General features: G+C 36.6%; 1 protein-coding gene across 1 annotated transcript in view; it reads right to left on the bottom strand.

Moving 5' to 3' along the window:
- The window catches only part of dally (division abnormally delayed protein), a 137,740-nt gene that overhangs the window by 64,841 nt on the left and 49,574 nt on the right, over positions 1–23,325 (bottom strand). The window contains exons 3-4 of the mRNA XM_089087746.1: positions 22,305–22,428; positions 11,507–11,685 (exon numbers count right to left, since the gene is read on the bottom strand). Coding sequence (XP_088943872.1) covers positions 11,507–11,685; positions 22,305–22,428 — 303 coding nt within the window. The remainder of the gene's footprint in view (positions 1–11,506; positions 11,686–22,304; positions 22,429–23,325) is intronic.

Genomic DNA, 23,325 nt, shown 5'->3' with positions numbered 1-23,325 from the left:
TTGCCAAGATACCAGCTTTGTCTTTTGATACTACCAATATTACTAACAACTCACAGCAGCACCAAGCCACCTGAGGCCAACACAGCTATGCACACTCCTTCTCCATCCCAATTTTTTCAAAGCCTCTCTCTTTACACCACCAGGACCCCAGGAAATTTCCATTTCCCTTTTGATACCATCAGGAATATATGGGTCATTTCCCCAAAATCAAACAAGAGGATATTATTCCATCACCTCAGATTTTTTTTTTTTTTTGATGGGTTGATGGGCATGGGTCCATATGTTTTATTCTTAATTAGATTCTGTAAACCTTCAGGCACCAATGCTAAAGGGCCAAGTCTTTAGAGCAATTTTAGAGGATGTCATTCAAAAGTAATTTCCCTTGACTTCGATCCAGAATATATCTTACAGACTAGTTCAACTTTTGGCAATTAAAAAAGAACCGTACATCGCGAGCAGGCCTTAAACTAAGACAACTAAGAATAAAAATATTCAAAAAATAAAAGGAAAAACTAAATAGCCCACTCTCAGGTGTTTTCTCTGCGTAAGAAAACCTCTTAGTAGTGGCACTATTGCTTCAAAAAAAAAAAATATTAGTTTATAAAATAAAAATATTCATGCGTAAAAAAAAGAGATACTACAAGTATTCAAAACAGATACTACATACATAAATTTCACACAGCAAAGATATTTTTTCCAAATAATTCTTTACATTTAAATATAAAATATTTCATAAGTAAACTAATATCCAAAGACCTTTACACTGCTAAAAAAAACATGTTATTCTTGATTTTTAAACAACTTTTCCGATCAACGAATGACCACCAAAAAGATCTAACAAAAATTAAAGCAAAAGAACAATTTAAATTCTTAACATTTTGACACGCTTCTGTTTTATTTGTCCGTCCACTCAAAATAAACTATTTCTTTGGTGTTTGACATTATGGAGGGATACCGTCATTCCGACCAGTTAATTTTTAAAATTAAGAGTACCAGCATGGTGAAGGAAGATGTATTTTCCTTAGAGACAGCTTAGAGACAGCTTAGAGACACGCTTCAACACAGTAATAAAAGGATTTAAAAATAATAAAACCACAGGTGGTGACAGTGTGGTAAATGATTTTTTTTTTAATATGGTGGTTGTGAAGTTAGAGATAGATTACTAAGATTATGGATAGGATTTTTTAGAAAGGGGAAGTACCTTGCGATTTTAGAAAAAACCTTAAACTTACCCCTCTATAAGAAAGGCATAGTAGTAGTGAGTGTGGTAAATGTAGATGCAGTAGCTTGGTTTCTGTAGGAAGTAAACTACTTAGTATAATGATACGTTTAAAACTAAGATTTGCAGTGAATAAAGTTTGAAGGGTGAAACAGTAGGTTTTAAGGAGGGGGCCAAATTTTCACTCTCAAATTAATAATTAAGTGTCAGAGTTATCAGACCATTCCGCCCTCAGCTTTATAGATTATGAGCAAGCGTTTGATTCAGCCGATTAAAGAGCTTTAGTAAATGTCCTATCCGTGTATGGTATACCAGTTAAATACATTCAAGTGATTAGCGCAAATCACTGACATTGCTGACAGTCATGACTGCAAATAATGACATTGCTGCGGTTAAGGTGGGAAATGAGGTTTGTAGCTGGTTTCGTGTTGAATCAGGAATTAAGTAGGGTTGCGTTCCATTCCCATTTATATGGATCATTTGATAGACTTTGTCCTGAGGAACACGGAAAATCCATTCTTCATTTTCTACGGAATAAAACGGAAACTAAAACTCTCCTAGACTTAGGGTGTGCTATAGATGAAAATAATAGCAAAATGAATTTTTTTTTTTGGGGGGGGGGGGGGTTTGAGAGGTCAAGGTGCAGGAACAGGCTTGAAACCTATAGCTAAGAAGACTAAGTCGATTAGACTAGGAATAAGTGAAGGTGAAGAGGTAATAAGGGGTGACGAGAAGATTGATCAAGTGAAAAGCTACTCTTACATAGGTAGTATTATTAGCATTGAGGGTGAATGCAGTGAAGATGTTGGAAATAGAATACCCAAGGCCCGGGGTGTTTTTTCACAATTGACGAAAGTTTGGAATAATAGCAAGATAAGTATGCGACCCAAGATTAGAATATCGGAAGCTACAGGGATGACAGTGGTCAAGTATGGTTCTGAAACCTGGGTACTTAAAAAAAATGGAGGTGGATTTTTTTCCCAAGAGAAATTGTGCACGGATTGTTTTGGGCACCTTTCTGACTGACTGCATTTCAATCAGCAAGATGTATAAAAATGTAGTAATGTCCGCTTCTGAAGGCTATAATGAGAGAAAGGTTGAGATGGCTAGGAAACGTTCTGCGGATGACAGATTATACCAACGATCGTCCTTTTGGCCAACCATCTAGGGTCAAACGAAATACAGGTCGTCCCCGAATTTGATGGAAGGTCTTAAGGAAGGGGTTAAGGAAACTGGAAATTTTGAGAGTGTACTTCAAATAAAGAATAAAGAGTAAGACTTTAAATAAATTGGAGGGAGGAGGAGCCTACGTAGCTCTGTTGGTCTCTGGCGCCTTGATGCTGCAGTGAGTTACTCTTAGGTTTTGTTTAGTATTTTAAATATTACTACTAGGCCTACTACTACCTCTACTACTAACTCACTGCAGTACCAAGCCACCTGAGGCCAAAAGAGCTGCTGGCCATTTCCCCTGAAAATTTCGTGCGGACAACCCCCCCCCACCCCTAGAAAATTCTCTTTGGCCTCTTTAAAACTTGTTTTTGTTTCAAGTTCAATATGGGTTTTAATTAAAAAAATATATAAAACACACTTAACTCAATTCCTTGTGCATTGATGCACGTTTGGACCCGTAATAATTGCACACTCTAAATACAGTGTGGCCTCCTGTCCTCTCCAATTTCCACCCCTAACCGCCATCAAATAACAATAAATTTAACACAACTTCTCCTCCGCTCACACCCCTTGAAGTATCAAACTAAAATATAATAAATAATAATAATATCAAAAAATTCTAAAAATAATAATAATAAAATAAATCTAGTAATAAATTTTTAATGTTTTAGATATTTTTTTACATTCTTTTTAAAGGAGCCGAGAGACTTATATGACTTCAGCTCTTGCAGAAGTGCATTCCACTCTCTAGTACACGCAATTCTACGAGAAAATTCCGACCTAGCTGTCGGTGTCGGGGGTATATAAATGTCTGATGAAGATCGTGTATTTAAACTATGGATTTGTGATACTAGTGTGAATAAGCCTTTAAATGGTGACGGGAGTGTTCCTGAAAATTATTTAAAACAAAAAACGGTGCAAGATAGTCTGTAAAGTGATGCCATTGATAGTATGTTCGGGGCTGGACCTAATTTTGAAGTGCTTTGTTGTGAAGTGAGTTTAGTCTCTGTAAATGTGTCTTGAAATTAGATTGCCAGACTGTAGAGCAATATTGAATGTGAGGCTTGATAACTGCATTGTAAATCAGGATCAGTATTTTTTTTAGGAAAATGGTGACTGAGTTTTCTCAAGATTCCAAGGTTCCTTGAAAGCTTCGTCTCGATACTTGCTATGTGGTGCCTGAACGAGAGGTTTTTTGTCGATTAAAACCCCTAGGTATCGAACGTGTCCTTTTTCTGGTCTCTTTATAAGTTCACGAGAGGTTTCAATACCAATCACATCAGGAGCCAGCGAATCTATACATGAAAAAAATAAAACACTAGATTTGTCAATGTTGATGACTAGACGATTTGCGTCCATCCACAGGTACTTTTCTTCAAGAATGTCTTGTAGCTTGGTTTTAAGAGACTTGATGTTCCATTCTGAGCTTGCCATAAGTGAATCATCAGTACTTGCAGGAGTCAGTACTTGCTGAAGATCATTTACGTGAACAAGAACCAATACCGGTCCCAATTTAGAGCCCTGTTGCACCCCGCAGTTAACTACGACATCATTTGTATGGTCATTTCCTGTGTAAATTCGATGATTTTCCAGGTAAGACTTAAACCAATCTAGGACTTGGCCACGAACTCCAATATGATCCAGCTTTCCTAGTAGTATTTCGTGGTGCATGCTATCAAACGCTTTCTTAATATCTAGAAGCACAGGTGCAGGTAAAGCACCCGAATCTAGGATTCTGTTTAGGAATAAACTTAGTGAAGTAAGGGCGTCTTCGGTTGAATGGCCAGCCCAAAATCCGAATTGGCGGCTGTTAAAAAAGCCTTTGGCCTCTAAATATTGGTAAAGCTGGTTTTTCATTGGCGTTTCAAAGACTTTCGAGAAAACTGATAAGCTTGAGAGTGGTCTATAATTTTCTGTGTCTGTATGACAGCCACCTTTGTAAAGAGGTATTATCTTTGCCTTTTTTAACATTTCAGGAAAGACCCCTTTATTTAAGGAAAGATTTACAAGATAAGTTAGAGGCTCAGCAATGGTCGTCACTACTGCTTTCAGTGCCTTTGTGTGAACAAGGTCAAAACCAGACTCAGAAGAGCCCTTCAAATTCTTTACGAACAATTCAAGCTCACCTGGTGCTACAGGACCCACTGCCATTGATTTCATGCACTTCGGGCCAAGGTATTCTTTGTATGATATTCTTTGTATGATGTCCCGACGGAATTTGCAATGGTCTGGCCGATATTTGCGAAAAATGTACTCAGCGATGCGGCAACCTGTGTAGGTTCGGTAATTTCTTCATCATTCACGACCAATTTCGCTGGTAATGTTGAAGACTTAATGGTTGGCCGTAGTACCGAGATGATAATTCGCCAAACTTTTCGACCAGCCTTCCCACTTTCCGTCAGCTTTGGGTTCAGGTAGCCACGCTTTGCTCTTCGTAACACATTCCGAAGGACTTTCCTGTATTTCTCACACTCCGCTAGCCACGCTAAGCTCGGAAAGCGTCTATACTCTCCCCAAAGGTTTTTTCTTATTCACACAGGCCAGAAGACCATTCGTCATCCAGGGGCTAATTGGCTGGTCTTTTTGTCGTTTATTAGTTCTCGGGTTTCTCACGCGACATCTACTGTATACATCCAAGAACGTCCAGTGAAATTACTCAAATAGTTTTTTTACATCTTGAATCTCTATTACGTTGCCCCAGTTTAATTGTTCTAGTACCTTCTTTAAATTCTTGAAGTTTTCCTCTGTTAAGGATATGATGAGTAACAGGGGGTTGATTCATGACCTTATCTTAGCTGGTTCTGAAAGGGCGAGTGTTGCATGAATGGGAAAGTGGTCAGATGTGTCGCTGACGAGGACTGCCACTGACTCTGGGAACAATGAGGTAAATGTAATGTCAATAAGTGAATGCGTACTCTCAGTAACCCGTGTCGGAATCGTAACAGCAGGGTATAGTCATGAACCTGCCTTATTATTTAGAAAATCTGTTCTTTCGGCCGTTAGCGGAATGCTGAGGCTATTATTAAAATATTTCATGAGAATAAGCTCATTTTTTTGACACTTTGCTAGCTCCAGAACTTGAGTCATGTGATCCATAAACTGAGACGTTGACCCTGACGGAGATAGATAAATTTCACCCGCAATAACTTTTTTATTTGGGGACAGCCATACTTCTAGGAACAACGACTCGAAAATTCCCCTGGAATATACAAAAGGCTTTCGGTTTGTTGTGTAATAAATGTTTCACATAGACCTATACAATCTGGTCCCTACATGTCAGAAATCCCAACATCGTGGAAAAGTTCTCCCGGTCTCCCCCTCCCTCTAATGAATAGTTTCACCCTGGGAAAATTCTCCCATGGAGAATCTCTTCCGCGAAAAATCCCCCAGAAAATTCCAAACACGCTAAAAATTTACACCGGACAGTTCCCCAGGAACATCTCCACACGTAAAACTGAGTCGCATAAGAGAAAGTAAGTCAGATAAAAATGATTTCCTATAAAAATTCAAGGGAATTCCCACCGTGTAAAACTTCCCTTGGAAAGCACCCCAGAAACCTCTCTCCCCACAAAATATTCTCCCCGTGGAAACTTCCCCCTCCCCCGAAAAATGTCTGTACACTTAAATGCCCGAAAAAAAGTCCGAATAACAAATACTGAATGGAAACAATGGGCAAACATCATAACTTACAGTACTTTGTAGAGGAGCTCAAGGAGATCAAATCATCCGCAGAGGCACAATTAATGGACCTTTCAACCATGCTGACCAAAAAGGCTATCTAAAAATCTTGATCGGGCGATTTTGAGGAAAAAGGGGTGTGGAAGAGAGGTTAGTTGCCCTTCAGTCTTTGTGCTCACTTAAAAGAGCGCTATAAGTTTCAATTTCCATGCGAATGGGCTCTTCCTGATCTTCTAGGATCATAGGTTCGATATGATCGCCCTGGGATAAAACAAAACAAGTAAACATTTCTCTGATACGCTGAATCTGATGGTACGATATTAATTACGATCCCTTGAGTTTTTGGGGGCGTTCCCCATTTTTGGGAAAATCACGCAAGTTTTCTCAGGCTCGTAGCTTTTAATGGGCAACATTGAACTAAATGCATTTTTATATTTGGAACCAGCATAAAAAGCCAATTCTTTTTACCTGTTGTATGTTTGTTTGCTACGATGGTTTATTTAATTTCTGTTCGTTTTGGGTTTCATTTATTCTTTAATAATAATTTTTGGTCGTTTTGAGTTTGGATTACTATAGATTTTTAATTTCTGCTTATCTTAAGTTTAATATGACCTTTAGTTTTCTTTGTAAAACTTCTTTTTCGGAAAGTTTTTTTTTAATTAATTTCTGTTTGTTTTTGATTGGCAAAGTTTGAAGTTTCTCGAAATTGCCTATTGCAAAATAAAGTTTTTTTTTTCAACTTCGAAGTTTCATCAAAGTATCAAAACTAGCATCAAAGTAACAATATCAAAGTAACAAACTATCAAAGTAAACAAATTATCAATGTAGCATAAAGCAACTTGCATAACTTACGGCCCTTGCCCCGTAAATCAAAGTTGCCCCGTAAATCAGTAAATCCAAGTAGCAAAGTAAACAAAGTATAACGTAACAATAAACAGCTTGCATAGCTCACAGCCCTTTCCCCGATTACTGGGGGGGGATAACCCTGTAAGCATAGTTATTCGGCCTACGGACTATTATGAACTAAATCGCAATCTGCCTTTTGTAAAAATTGGGAGGGGGAGCTTGTTACCCTTTGATCCCTTTTCACTCTTAACAGAAAAATACAAGTTTCAATTTCCAACCCAATGAGCCCCCTCCAAAACTAACACGGCCACCCCTTCCACAAAAACCTTACATGTTAACAATGGGAATCTTGTATAAGTTAAAACCCTTGCCCCGAGAACTATGGGTGATTTTTCAACCCCTAAGTTATGATCATTTGAATTTTGGACTACTTTGAACAAAGAGCTATTTTAATATTTTAATCGGATGCATTTGGGAAAAAGGAGTGCGAAGGGGGGGGGGGCAGGCTGGTTACCCTCTGACCATTTTCGACTCTTAAAAAAATAAAAGAAATTGCGATTTTCCAATCGAATGAGCATCCTCCAAAGTTTATACGACCAAGCCTTCCATAAAAACTTCATATATTAGCGATGGGTGACTATTATAATTTATAGCCCCTTCCCTGAAGGCAGAAGGGGGGGGGTTCAGACCCGGAGCCATAGTTATTTGACATTTGAACTATTTTGAACAAAATGGCTATCTCAAAATTTCGACCGGGTACATTTGGGGAAAAGAGGGCGTGGGGGGGGGGGGGGGGTTAGTTGCCCGCCGATAACTTTTGAATCTTAAAAAGGAACCAAAACTTTTCAGTTTTCAATGAGACCACCATGTCCAGAAAAACCTGATATGCCCCTGAGGCATAACTTACAGCCCTTGCCCCGGGCTCTGGGGATTGTGTCAACCCTGAAGCCATTTTTATATGATCTTTGAACTATTTTGCACAAAATGACTATCTCAAAAGTTAGATTGGATGCATTTGGGGAAAAGAGGACCACCTTTTCTATAAAAACCTTATATGCCCCTGGGTCATAATTTACAACCCTTGTACCAGGGCTCTGAGGGCCGTAACAACCCCAAAGGCATTGCTATATAACATTTGGTCTATTTTGAACATAATTTCTATCTCAAATTTTTGATCGGATACATTTTAGAAATAGATGGCGTGGGGAGACCTATTGCCCTCTGATCACCTTTGACTCTTAAAATGGAGAAACTAGAACTTTCAATTTCCAATCAAATGAACCTCCTCCAAAGTTTATACGACCATCCCCTTCCACAAACCTTATATGCCCCTGGGGAATAACTTGAAACTCTTGACCCCATGCTTTGCGGGGCTGTGTCAACCCCAGAGCCATTATTATATGTTACATGGACTATTTTGAGCAAAACGGTAATCTCAAGATTTCGACCGAATTCATTTGGGGAAAAAGGGAACGAGGGGCCTAATTGCCCTCCGATCACTTGTGAATATTAAAACAGAACTATAGCTTTCGATTTCTTATCAAATGATTCCCTCCAAAGTTTTTACGACAACCCCTTCCATAAAAACCTTATATGCCCCCAGGGCATAACTTACAAAACTTGCCCCCAGGCTCTGAGGGTTGTTTCAACCCTGGAGTTTTGTTTTTTTAACTAAATGATGTTTGGTCTATTTCGAACAGAATGGCAATCTCAAAAATTCCATAGGATGTATTTGGGGAAAAGAGGGCGTGGGGGGCTAATTACCCTCCATTCCCTTTAGACTCTTAACAAGGGAAATAGAAACTTTCAATTTCCAATCGAATGAGCCCCCTTCTAAGTTTATACGACCACCCATTTCATAAAAACCTAATGATCTTAAATGATCCTGGGGCCTAACTTACAACATGTGCCCTCAAGTTCTGGGGTATTGTGTAAACCCCAGAGTTGTGTTGAGTGATCTTGGGTTTATTTTAAACAAAATTACTATCTTAAAATTCAATTGGATGCATTTGGGGAAAAGAGGGCGTGAGGGTGGGTATTTACCCTCTGATCACTTTTAACTTTTAAAAGGGAACTAGAACTTTCAATTTCTAATAATTTGAGCCCCCTAAGAAGTTTATACGACAAACTCTTCCTTAAAAACCTTATAGGTCCCCGGGACATAACTTAGAACCCTTCACCCGGACTCTGGGGGTTCTGTTGACCCGCAAGTTTTTTTTAATTTGATCTTTGGACTGAAGAAAATGGCTATCTCAAAATTTTGATCAGATACATTCGGGAAAAAGAGGGCTTTGGGGGGGGGGTCTAAATGACCTCCGATCACATTTGACTCTTCATACACAAAATAATTTCTGTTCGTTTTGAGTCTTAATGTTGTTCCTTACTTTCAGTTGAGAAAACTTGTTTTTTTATTCAAATCAAACAGTTCGTGGTAACGAACTGTAAGTAAGGAGCGACCCGGCTCAATGGTAACCGAATCTATAAAAAACGGAATTTTGATACCAATAGATACATCAAAAGAATTAGATTTTAATTCTGATTTCAAAAATATAAGTTTCATCAAGTTTAATCTTACCCATCAAAAATTAAGCGCCTGAGAAAATTTGGCTAATTTTCGAAAAAAGGGGGAAATACCCCCTAAAAGTTATAGAACCTTAATGAAAATCAGACATCATATTCAGCGTATCAGAGAACCCTACTGTAGAGGTTTCAAGCTCCTATCTTCAAAAATGGGGTATTTTGCATTTTTTGCTAGAAGAAAGATCATGGATGCGTGAATATTTGTTTCTTTTTTATTTTTTTTTCTTTTTCCCAGGGGTAATCGTATTGACCCGGTGGTCCTAGAATATCGTAGGAGGGCTCAATGGAACGTAAATGAAAAGTTCTAGTGCCCGTTTAAAGTGACAAAAAAAATGGAGGGCAAATAGGCCCCCCCCCACGCTCAATTTTTACTCAAATTTACCTAATTAAAATTTTTAGATTGCCATTTTGTCAAGCATAGTTGAAAATATAATAAACATGTCTTTTAGGATGACTTACTCACCAACGGTTCCCAGGGGAAGGGCTGCAAGTTATGAACTTTGCCCATTGCTTACATTTTGTATTGGTTATTGGGAAGAATACAGACATTTTCAGGAAGGATTTTTTTCTGGTGGGGGGGGGGCTGGAGGAGGGGGTTATTCCGGAGAATCTTTCCGTGGAGGATGTTTCTTTGGGGTAAGGAACATTTTTATGAAGGGGGTGACGGATTTCCAAGCATTATTTAAAAAACGATCAGAAATTAAATTTAAAAAAAACAAGTTTTTTCAACTGAAAGTAAGAAGCAACATTAGAACTTAAAACCAGCAGAACTTATTACGTATATGAGGGGTTCTCCCCCAAGTCAATACCTCGCTCTTTACGCTCCAGTTTTTTTTTTTTTTAGTGTTTTCAAAAGAGCTATCTATTCTAATTAAACGGCCTTTGTGATTCAGGGGTTTGTGAATTAATTTTTTTTTTAAATTTTAACGTAAAGAGCGTGGTATTGACTAAAGGGAGAACCCCCTCATATACGTAATAACATATACGTAATAAACAAAACAATAAAAAAAAAACAAGCGATACAGCTCAATAATAATCAGAACTTTAAAAAACAGAAAATTGATGTCAATAAATGTATCAAAAGAATGGGCTTATAATGCTGATTCTAAATACATAAATTTTATTAAGTTTAGTATTACTCATCAAAGGCTACGAGCCTGAAAAATTTACCCGATTTTTGAAGAGAGGGGAAGATCCCCTACAATTGAAAGAATTTGAATAAAAATCACACCTTCAGGTTGAGGGTATCAGAAAACCCTATTACATAGGTTTCAAGCTCATATCTGCAAAAATCTGCAATTTTGTAATTTTTGCCAGAAGAAAAATATACGAATATAGAAGTTCGTTCGGTAAGTTAGTTTGTAAATTACATCAGAACCAAATTTAGAGTCAGCTATTTAGTAAAAGAAAAGTAAAATTTTATGCAAATTTTGTTTAACTTATTCAATGACAGTGAGTCAAAATAAAAGCTGCATTAACTAAAAAACGATCAGAAATTAAATAAAAAAACAAGTGTTTTAAACTAAAAGTAAGGAGGGACATTAAGACTTAAAACGAACAGAAATTATTCTGTATAGGGAAGGGGCCGGCCCCTCCTCAACCCCTCGCTCTTTACGCTAAAGTTAGACTCTGTCTCACAACTTTGTTTTTTAAAACAATAAAAAAATTTGCTTAAAGAGCGAGGGGTTGAGGAGGGGACAGCCCCTTTCATATACGGAATAATTTCTGTTCGTCTTAAGTTTTAATGTCGCTCTTTACTTTCAGTTTAAAAAACTTTTTTTTTATTTAATTTTTTTCAGGGATGAACCCATTTCGAGTTGTATAAACGTCATTTCAGTGCAGATAGCATGACATACTCTTGGTATAAACATCATAGCAGTGCGACAAGTATGACTGAGTTGAGCTCCAGAAAAATCCCTATTTTTCAAATTTTGAATTTTCTAGATAATGAGCCGAACCCTAATTAATCTACTTGAATTATACTGTCACAATTACAGATATGAAACTACTTACCCCGTAAGCATGATGCAAATTCATCAGTAAACTTTTTTCCGACATCTAAGTTACTAAGAACAACGCCGTTTCGGCTGTTACAATATATTTTCGTATATAAGTCATGAAAAAAGCTGGCCACAACCTTTTCAACATTAGACTCGGAGGTTTCTAACTCTTCTTCAATTTCTGTCAAAGACCTAGAAAAGATTCACCTGTGATATCCGAAAGAAAACGAGACTAAGCGAACAATAGAATAAACTGAAGGAGTTTACCCCCGGACGATTACCCCTCCACGGACCCCCCCCCCGTGGAAAATAAGGCTTTCCAAATTTGAGAATTTAATTTTATTTGAGTTTTTTTTTGTAGAGGGAAGGAATTTTGGTACTTGTGTATTTTGCGCCACTCACTCAAGTTTAATCTGTGTAAAATTCGAGAACAAAACGGTTTCTTTGTTCGTTTCTTTCAGCTTAGCGCGAGACAAGACAAAGACAAGTAACAGAATACATGGGAAATGTATAATTTGGGCTATATTTTTGCGCATTAGGGGGGGGGGGGGTAAAGTATTTGGACAGTTTGAAGTCAGAAAACAATTCTTATTTCATAATATACAGAATAATTGTACCTAACACATTTTGCATGCAGACCCGCTATACTTTACAGCTCCCCTCTAATATGCAAATCTATAGCCCAAATTTGTTTTTAACGAAGAAACTAACGAAATAAACGGTTTTTTCACAAAGCGTAAACTTGGATAAGTGGTGCATAATGCACATGTACCAAAATTTCTTCCCCCTACAGAAATTTAAAAAAAACTCAAATAAAATCCTCAAATTTGCAAAGCCTTGTTTTCCACGGGGGGGGGTATTTCCCGCGGGGTTATTTTCTGGAAGAGGGAAATTTTTCACAGGGGTGTATTTTCTGGGGGATATTTTCCGGGGGGAGGGCGGTAGACGCCGGCCACCCTTCATATCATACTAAGAGCCTTATTGCCAATATATATATATATATATATATATATATATATATATATATATATATATATATATATATATATATATATATATATATATATATATATATATATATATATATATATATATATATATATATATATATATATATAAGAAGAATATATAAAACAAAAAGAAATTACACACCGTGTGTGTGCCACCAGTTTTCGGACGGCTTCGGGGACTATACACGCGCCTTTCACCAACGCTTTGGTTGGTAAAAAACCTTTTTTGTCAGATGTTAGAGATTAGTCCACTAAGTTAGAGATAAGTGGATTAGAGATTAGTCCACTTATCTCTACTGGCTCAAATCTTTAAAAATATAGCCTGACGTCAGCACCCTTTTTTACCCTCAGTTGACCCCTCGAGTTGTGGGTAGAATATGCATGTTATCATTTAAACCCACTTCTACGTCTTTTTTGTTTTTTTTTTCTTTTATAATGTAGATCTTTCTATGATTTTACAGCATATGTACTTGGCAATGATTCTAAAATTGGCCGAATTTTTTTTATAGTTTTCAAGTTCTTTTTCAGACGGTCAAGGCAAAGATATGATCCCACAATTCCCAGAGCAGGGGGGCCCACGGGTGCCATTTATTTTAGCGTCTGTTGATGAGAAATAATATGCTGTATAATGGCTGCAATGGTAGCTCTAACCTAGTAATGTAATCTACTTAATCCACTAGTAATCCACGGCCTATAGTGAAAAATTTTAAAAACACGTATTGAGAACTGTCTAGCCGTTTATACCTTATTCGGGAATGGTAACTGTCATTTTGATTAATCTCAGTCGTAATAGTTTATCGCGAAAATGAATTTAAAGGAGCCTAAAAAATTTTAAAAATAGTCTTGGATTGAAATGAAAGAAGCATCATTGAAAGATTACTACTACTAACAATTCACTGTAGCACCAAGCCACGGAGGTTAAGAGGCCAGTTGAGCCAATCCCTCCTTACGCCTGGACTCGTCTCATACAACAGAAACCATCCTTGGTTTCTAGCAAATGTCAAATCGAGAGAACGAGAAGTTTCTTGTTTAATCGTTCTACAAACCCCTGATAAGTGATGACCCAAAAACAATAAGATTTTGTCCCGGTTAGGTTTTCCGTTTTGCTGGTGGCTTGCTTGGTATATATTTTTCCCATTAAGCCAAGCCCGACAATTTCGTCACTATACTATATTAGGACTATTATTTTCTACTAATGTTGAGAATACCCTTCTTCAAAATACCAAGTTTGGTTGCAATGGCTATAACGCCCATTACCCCAAATGTCCTATATTGGCGATATATTGAATGGCAGGGGATAGTGTAGCCAAGTTGTTCTGTAGTTGCAGTATGTATATTGGCCAGGGATGGTAAACTAAAAGGTTTTATTTGAGATTTTGAAGTTGGTGTTTTGTGATTAGGTTTTATCCTTTGAGATTCAGATCAGCAGGGCCTTGTGACGTCCATACAAGATGGTGTAAGAATCATATCTGTTGCAATTTGTTTCGGGTCAAACCTCCATTTGCCTGTACTACTGTGTCTTATTCTCAATTAATCAAGATCAATACTGTATATCCAGTTGCTTCAATTCATAGAACTTGCTGAAATTGCCGGATTTGAAGATTGGATAAGTGTGTCAGCTACGTTCAGATTCGAGATTCCATAGAAGCCCAGCAGGAAATATCTGTACTTCTTTTATCGTCATGTGCCCTATATTTCCTGACAGGCCTACAGACTAAACTTTGCTAAACTTTGAAAAAATCACATACTTTTAATGCCAAATTTCCTAAAATACTTGTTACAGAAGCGCAAGGACATTCAGTCTCACTCAAAATGCTTATTATAGCGTTGTCTAACAAATTCTTTTGTCCGGTCTTCTCTCTATAAAAAAAATTCTCTCTAGAATCTTCTCTCTAGAAAAAAACTTCTCTTATGAAAAACATTTTCAGGACGTCAAAACTAATAGAAGAATAAACAGTTTCTGGAAAAATATATTCCGCAATAAAAAAAAATTGCTGGATTTGAAAACTGGATAAGTGTGTTAGCTACGTTCAGACTCGAGATTCCTTGTTCTCACTTGCCTAGGCAAAGATGCAGGTTTGGGCGGGTCCTAACGTGAATTTTGCCAGATTTATAAGTTGAAAATGTCATCCTCGATTGCATTGTATATCATAGGCAGCGCGCTAGCGCTGCCTAAGTAAAGACCGATGTGGACACAATATGTTTTTTTTTTCTCCATACCCGGGCACTTCCTATCGAAGGAGTTGTCGTAGAAACTTCGAAAAGGGCTCATTCGATTGGAAATTGGAGTGGCCAGTGCCGTTTTTAATAGTCAAAAGTGATTGGAGGGCAACTAGCCCCCCTCCCCATGCCCATCATTCCCCCAAACACATCCAATCAAAATTTTGAGATAGCGATTTTATTCATCGTAGTTGATTTCCAGATAGAAAATATGTTTTTGAGGAGAATACTCCCCTACAGCCCTCAGGGCAAGGGTTTTAAGTTATGCCCTGGGGGCATATAAGGTTTTTAAAGAAGGCGCTGTCGTAGAAACTTCAAAAAAAGCTCATTCGATTGGAAATTCAAAGGGCTAGTGACGACACACACAAAGACGACGCACACACAGAGACGACACACACACAGAGACGACAAACACACAGAGACGACACACACACACAGACGACACACACATAGAGAAGACATTCATAAAGATAATACACATAGATAAGCCTATAGACAAGGTTTTCACTGAAATCTGTATTTTAGACACTTGAATAAGGGCTCATTTAATTTGCACTTCAAACGGGTTATAACATTTTAAATAGTCGAAAGTGATTTGAGGGCAACTAATCCCCCTCTCACGCCCCCTTTTCCCCAAACACTCCCCCACAACCCTCAGTGCAAGGGTTAAAAGTTATGCCCTGGGGGCATATAAGATTTATATTGAAGTTTTTGTCGTAGAAACTCGAAAAAAGGCTCAATCGATTTGAAATTAAAAGGGCTAGCGCCATGTTAAATAGTGGACAGTTATTTCAGGGCAACTACCCCCCTCTCACGCCTACCTTTTTCCCAGAGCCTTCCAATTCAAATTTTTAGATAGCCATTTTATTCAACGCAATTGAAAGTTTGATGAATGTGAATTGACAGTTTAATATACATAAGCTGATATTTAGTAATCAAAACGTTAATATTATTTTATTTATTAAAATTATAAAAGTAAAAACATTTATATTTTTTCAGTAAAATGCAAATTTTGTTCTGGCCTTGGGAAGGCATAGGGGTTTTGCGCCCAACTTATGTTAACTTCTGCTCGTTTTGAGTTTGACTCGGGTATTTATTGTAATTTCTATTCGTTCAGGGTTTCCTTTATTTGTTGATTCTGATTTGTGGTAGTTTCACGCTTGGTAGATTATTTGATTTCATTTTTGCTCATTTTTTGTTTAATGAAGTTCTTTACTTTTCTTTGAAAAACTTATTTTGTAGAAAAAGTTTTTTCATTAATCTAAGTAAGAAATAATCATATTACTGTTAGAACATAAAACAAGGTTAAAGACATGAAAAAACTCGATATTATTTCTTCTAGATCGCCCAAGTTTCAGAATGAGATTCGTATTGGTTAGTTAGAATACCAATCACATCAAAACGAAAAAATGTTTTACCCCTGCACCAATATTAGGTGTATTCATGACTGAAAACCTAAATTGTCCATGTCCCTTCCAAATTTTTGAAGTTTTTAATGCAAGACCAAATTTTGGCCAGTGTTGCCGAGTTGAAACATATTCCCAAAGACAAGTAGGCCAACATGCTTCAAAAGGAAGCAAACGTTGTTAAGCTGTTTAGTGTTATTTGTTTTTAGTTGTTTTTTTTGCTGATTTTCGCCCACGTTTTTCTTTTTTTTTCTTAATTTGTTGCCCGCTACTCCCAAAAAACGGCACCATGAAGCTCTTTTTCATTAAGAATTGTCTATTTTTCTCAATTTTAAAGCAAACAAATACCAACCAAATCATCCAATCAGATTTCATTTTCGCTGTCCTTGACAGTTCTATTTGTGAGGGAGGGCATAGTTTAGTCCTAGAAAAGGAGGTGCGGTTAACTTCTCTTGAGATAGAAGATTTTGACGATTTTATACTGTACTTTCTTCTTCAAAATTCATTCCAAACACGTAAGACTATAGGCACTCTGTGGTACTTTAACCGGCCCAGGACAAGTCTCAGTCCTTGGTAACTTAAGAGCCCTTGGTACCTTAAGAGCCTTGGTACCTTAGGAGCCTTGGTACCTTAAGAGCCCTTGGTACCTTAAGAGCCTTGGTACCTTAAGAGCTCTTGGTACCTTAAGAGCCTTGTTACCTTAAGAGAAAACAAACACAACTTAAAAACAATAGGGACATTTTTTTCAAGACAGTGCAATTTAAATCGGTGAATATTTCGGCCCTATGTCCAAGAGCCGTCTTCAGCACAACATTAAAGAAAAAATATATATATATATAAACAACTTACATTAAAATACGAAATTTAAAACTGAAAATGCTCTTAAAAACTTTTAAAACAGCCCCAGCATCCTAATTTCAACGAAGTTCAACCAGGACTGATAAATAAAATGATGAGAGAAAATGAACTCAATCAAACGAAATAAAATAAAATTATTAACTACAAGTTTTCAAAGCTAATCTTGCTTTTTTAGCAGGTAGTCTTAAAGGCCTTTTTGTAACGGTTTTAATACTATTGCCAGTTGGTTTAATAAAATATTTTGTTATATCATTTTTAATTAAATTTGAGCATAAAGAATTAAGTGAATATTCTCCCAATTCCCTATTTAGGAAATATTTTCATTTATTTTGAGCCTAATTTCGATTGATTCCCGGACTACCTGTTTTATCCCCAAATCACTACTAATGAGAGAAGATTTTTTTAAAAGTATTGTGTGACTGGGATTATCAAATATATGGCTATCTAAAGCAGAATCAAAGGAGTTATTAGAACTATTAGCAATTAACGCTTTGTCTATGTCTTCTTTATGCTGGTGTATCCGTTTTTCTAGATACCTAGTAGCCTTAGTACCTTAAGAGCCCTTGGTACCTTAAGCGTCTTGGTACCGTAAGAGGCTTGGTACCTTAAGAGCCCTTGGTACCTTATGAGCCCTTGGTTCATTAAGAGCCTTGGTACCTTAAGAACCCTTGGTATCTTAAGAGCCTTGATACCTTACGAGCCCTTGGTACCTTAAGAGCCTTGGTTCATTAAGAGCCTTGGTACCTTAAGAACCTTTGGTACCTTGAGAGCCCTTGGTACCTAAGAACCACAGTATTGACTTTACCCTGAATATGATTATTTTGAAAAAAACAAAAAAAACAAGAAAGATCTACTTCGCATAAACCACTTAAAATGTATCCATAAGACTTCTGACCTAGAAAAAACGTAAACTCCTCCTCATACTCCATCAGAAAACAAATCTAAAGGAAGTAGAAAAGAATCATAGGCAGCGCGCTAGCGCTGCCTAAGTAAAGATCGATGTGGGCACAATGTGTTTTTATTTCTTCTTCACCCGGGCACTTCGTATCGAAGGAGTTGTCGTAGAAACTTCGAAAAGGGCTCATTCGATTGGAAATTGGAGTGGCTAACGCCCTTTTTAATAGTCGAAAGTTATTGGAGGGTAACTAGCCCCCCCCCCACGCCCATCATTCCCCCAAACACATCCAATCAAAATTTTTAGATAGCCATTTTGTTCAGCGTAGTTGATTTCCATATAGAAAATATGTTTTTGAGGAGGACACTTCTCCACAACCCTCGGGGGAAGGGTTTTAAGTTATTCCCTGAGGGCATATAAGAACGATGTTGGCACAATGTACTATGTATTATTTTTTTCCTTTAGAGTAGGGCACTTCATATGGAAGAGGTCGTCGTAGAAACTTCAAAAGGGGCTCATTCAATTGGAAATTGAGAGTTCTAGTGCCCTTTTTAATAGTCGAAAGTGATTGGAGGGCAACTAGCCCCCCACGCCCATCATTCCTCCAAACACATCCAATCAAAATTTTGAGATAGCCATTTTGTTCAGCGTAGTTGATTTCCAGATATAAAATATGTTTTTGAGGAGGAAACCCCCCACAACCCTCAGGGCAAGGGTTTTAATTTATGCCCTGGGGGCATATAAGGTTTTTATAGAAGGCGTTCTAGTAGCACCTTACAAAAGGATTCATTTAATTGGAAATTGAAATAGCTAGTGCCCTTTTTAATAGTCGAAAGTGATTGGAGGACAACTAGCCCCCCCCCCATGCCCATCATTTCCCAAACCCCATATGAACATAATTTTGAAAGAACTATTTTGATTTCCAGATAGAAAATATGTTTTTGAAGAGGATACTCCCCCACAGCCCTCAGGGTAAGGGTTTTAAGTTATGCCCTGGTGGCATATAAGGTTTTTATAGAAGGCGTTGTCGTAGAAACTTCAAAAAAAGCTCATTCGATGGGAAATTCAAAGGGCTCGTATCCTTTTTAATAGTCAAAAGTGATTGTAGGGAAACTAGCCCCCCACGCCAATCATTTCCCCAAACACACCCAATCAAAATTTTGAGATAGTCATTTTGTTCAGCGTAGTAGATTTCCAGATAAAAATATATTTTTGAGGAGGACACTCCCCCACAACCCTCAGGGCAAGGATTATATGTTATGCCCTGGGGCATATAAGGTTTTTATAGAAGGCGTTGTCGTAGAAACTTCAAAAAAGGCTCATTCGATTGGAAATTCAAAGGGCTAGTGCCCTTTTTAATAGTCGAAATTAATTGGAGGGCAACTGCCCCCCCCCCCCCGCCCATCATTCCCCCAAACACATCCCAACAAAATTTTGAGATAGCCATTTTGTTCAGCGTAGTTGATTCCGAGATAATAAATATTTTTTTGAGGAGGATACTCCCCCACAACCCTCAGGGCAAGGGTTGTAAGTTATACCCTGGGGGCATAAGGTTTTTATAGAAGGCGTTGTCGTAGGAACTTCAAAAATAGCTCATTCGATTGGAATTTCAAAGGGATAGTGCCCTTTTTAATAGTCAAAAGGGATTGGAGAGTAACTTCCCCCCTCACGCCCATTATTCCCTCAAACACATCCAATAAAAATTTTGAAATAGCCATTTTGTTCAGCGTAGATGATTTCCAGATAGAAAATATGTTTTTGAGGAGGACAATCGCCCACAACCCTCAGGGCAAGGGTTATAAGTTATGCCCTGGGGGCATATAAGGTTTTTATTGAAATCTTTGTCGTAGAAACTTGAAAAAGGGCTCATTCGATTTGAAATTAAGGGGCTAGTACCCTTTTTAATAGTCGAAAGTGATTAGGGATATTTTTTGTTGTTGTTGTTTAGACCAGTGCACCTCGTATCGACGGAGTTGTCGTGGGAACTTCGAAAAGGGCTCATTCGATTGAAAACAGAAAGTCCCCCTTCCACTCCCACCCTCCCATTTTCCCATTATGTTTAAAAACTAAATGTTGCCTTAAGATTAAATCAAAATGCACTATGATAATGCTAATTCCCAATATGGCATCTCAACAGTATCCCAAGAACGACTGAGGGTATTATGTTCAAACTTTCGGGGTTACTTCTGCTCTTAAAATTTAACCAAATCAAAATAGCGTAAGTATGTCAAAGCTATCAAAGAAAGCAAACAGATTTTTTGCGAATGGTATTAAGTTTTCCATTTCAGGTCAACTAGAGGAGGTATGAAACTGAATTAAACAGCACTATTTGTGTCCAGATTTATAAAAGGGTATATATTGTTAAAAATTGCTGAAAATTTTTCTCCAGCATACAAATAGAAGGCAGAACTATAAAGTCTTAAAAAACGAAAAGATTTAAAATGTCATTTTCTGTTTCCCTGAAAAGACTAAGTCAATATAAAACGAACAGAAATTAATTAAAAAATATTTTTCCACAAAATAAGTTTTTCAAAGAAAAGTAAATAACTCAATTACAATACAGAAATTACAAAACAGAAATTACAATAAATAACCAAGTCAAACTCAAAACGAGCAGAAATTAACATAAGTTGGGCGCAAAACCCCTATGGCTTCCCAAGGCCAGAACAAAATTTGCACTTTGCTGAAAAAAAAAATACAAATGAATGTGCATTGTCAGTTTAATATACATATACTAATATTTAGTAATCAAAATATTAATACTATTTGATTTATTAAAGTTATAAAAGTAAAAACATTTATATTTTTTTCAGCAAAGTGCATACAAAAAAATACCATACATAAAAATAAAAAAATAAATAGTGCACAAAAAAATACAGTTACACAAAAAAATAGTGCATAAAAATAAAATACCATACAAAAAAAAAAAAAAAAAAAAAAAAAAAAAAAAAAAAAAAAAAAAAAAAAAGCTCGTTTAGAGTCTAGTTTTGCCAGTCAGTGGGCTCAGAATCCACGAGTTGGATGGTTTGGATTATGAACTTGAAAAAAAAGTTTTTCTGGTGATTGTAAAGAAAAAGGATGTAGCCTACCTTAAAAGGAAAAAAAAACTACTGATACGCAGTTTATTCAAAATATCTCTGAAAATTTATTTCAGATAAACTTTCTCGTAGTATTTATGAAAAATTAAAAAAAACAAGCACTTTACTGAAAACACAAAGCTTATAAATTTGACTAACAATTTAATTCTCTAAAAATTTCCAACAAGCATACTTTTAAGTATAGCGCCAGTTTTTTGGAATTCTAATAATACATTTTTTTCGTTTTAAATTCAACTTAACTCTTTAGTTTCATTCGTTCTTTAAAAAGGTTGCCCCTACTAGGGCAAATTAGTTAGAAAACTTTCAGAAAAATTTTCCTTTTTTAGATTAATTTCTGTTCGTTTCGAGGCCGTGTCCAAAGAGGACACGGCTTTGGATTTGAGCCCTCCTCCCCCCCCCCCACACAAAAAAATGTTTGTCCGACTCGTCAAAACGTAACAAAATGCATTAAAACACATTTTTTTGGCGTTTTTTGTTAGGTTTTTGGTATTCCCCTCCTTTAACAAAATCCTGGATAAGGCTTTGGTTCATTTTTAGGTTTTGAAAATATACACAATCGACCTTACAAAGGATCTTCGTCAAAATTAGGCTGTCATAAAGAGTGCAAGGCGGAATTTATCCTTAGCATCTTTGAGGAGTTGCAGATAAAGAAAATCAATTAGATTCATCAAATATATTATTAAACTGAAAGACACTAAAGGATTTGAGATATGTACTTAATATAAATTACGGAAATTCATATTATTATATTATTATTATATTATATATTATTATATTATCATATTATCATCTTATCATATTATTATTGTTGCAATTTTTATACCGCAATGGAGCAAACAATTTTGAACTTCTCTTCAGAAATTAGCCTTTCAGTGTTTTTGCTTCTTCGAATTTCCATTTAAGGTTCATTGGAAATTAAAATTGCACTATTGGAATCACCATGGTCAGAAACCCTAAGCAGGATAGGTCAAATTGCAGTCACCCAACTGCATCAACAAGGAAAGTCAAAATATTTTTTCGACTCGTAAAACTGCAAGCAAAAAACCCTTCACAAAAATTTCATTGTTAACCCCCCCCCCCCACACACACACACACACACACGCACACACTCAAACACACAACGAAATCTTGGGTTCGGTCCTGGGCACAGTTCACAGTTCGCTCTTTAGTAGGTTGCATCTATCGCTGAAACCAAGATGAGGGGAGGGGGTATTTTCTTTCCTAATACAAATTATAGCCTCTACGCCTAAATTAAAACTAAATTAAACACTAAATCTACCAGCAATAATTGAAATTTAAACAGTAATTCAAATAATATACTAACCTTTCAATTTCTGAAAAAAATCTTGCTATAGGTATCCGCGCTATGGCTGCTACTTGTTCGTATAGTTGGAAGAACATTGCTTCTGTTTTATTTGCCCCTAATCTGATGCTTCTAATTAATTCAACTGTAACAAAGAAAATACTTTCAATTTACAGCGTTATATCGTGCTGAGTTAATTTATCATACTTAAAATGTAAACTATCAGAAATAATTTCTTAAACCCCTATACCCTGGGGTATAGGGACCTTAGTTCTGCCCTAGGATGGGTGGATGATAGAGTATATATCAACAAGTAAAAAATGACATCATTTTTAAACAATCCTGAAAAAGGTTTATACCAGCTATGCCTCTCACTCAGACTATCTGTCTTGACCTTTTCTCCAATTAGTCATGGCTTGATGGCAACTTGATTTTAATTCGAACACTTGGATTCTTAACTTCTTAGACACTGTCTTTCCATTAACAAAATTATACAAATGAAAATAAAGAAAAAAGGGTGTAATATACTAAAACAAGACAGTGGACAAAAAAAACAAAAAGGCAAACTATAAATAATGAATATTCCAAAGATCTCAGTTTCACGTCTGGATGCCTTTTTAAACCGAAAAAAAACAACAAACAAACAAACTAAACTAAGTTAAACAAAACACATAAAGAACAAAATAATAAACAAAACTCACATCCAATATGATAATATTCACCACGTAATAGCAACGAAAAGAACATTGCTGATCATCAAGGTTGCCACCATGGTTACGTTCGTACCATTTTTTGGTACGTTTTAAATAAAACGGTACGTTTTACGTTACGGTCCTTAAAACGTTACATTTTTGTTACGTTTTTGAATTTATGTTACAATTATGTTAGGCTTTTGATTAATGAGGAAGTTTCACATTTTCTGAGTAATCTATTTTTTTTCCCCCGTGAAAAAATCCGTTGTTCCCATTTTAATTATATTGACATGAGTATCGACATTTTTTTACATCGCGGTAATTTGATCTTATCAAACAATCACTCAGTT

This window comes from Artemia sp. Qi Xiang Cuo, chromosome 1 (assembly GCF_049724085.1).
Source record: "Artemia sp. Qi Xiang Cuo chromosome 1, ASM4972408v1, whole genome shotgun sequence".
NCBI lineage: Eukaryota > Metazoa > Arthropoda > Branchiopoda > Anostraca > Artemiidae > Artemia > Artemia sp. Qi Xiang Cuo.
Note: the sequence above shows the minus strand (reverse complement) of the source record. Positions and strands in the feature narration are given on the sequence as shown.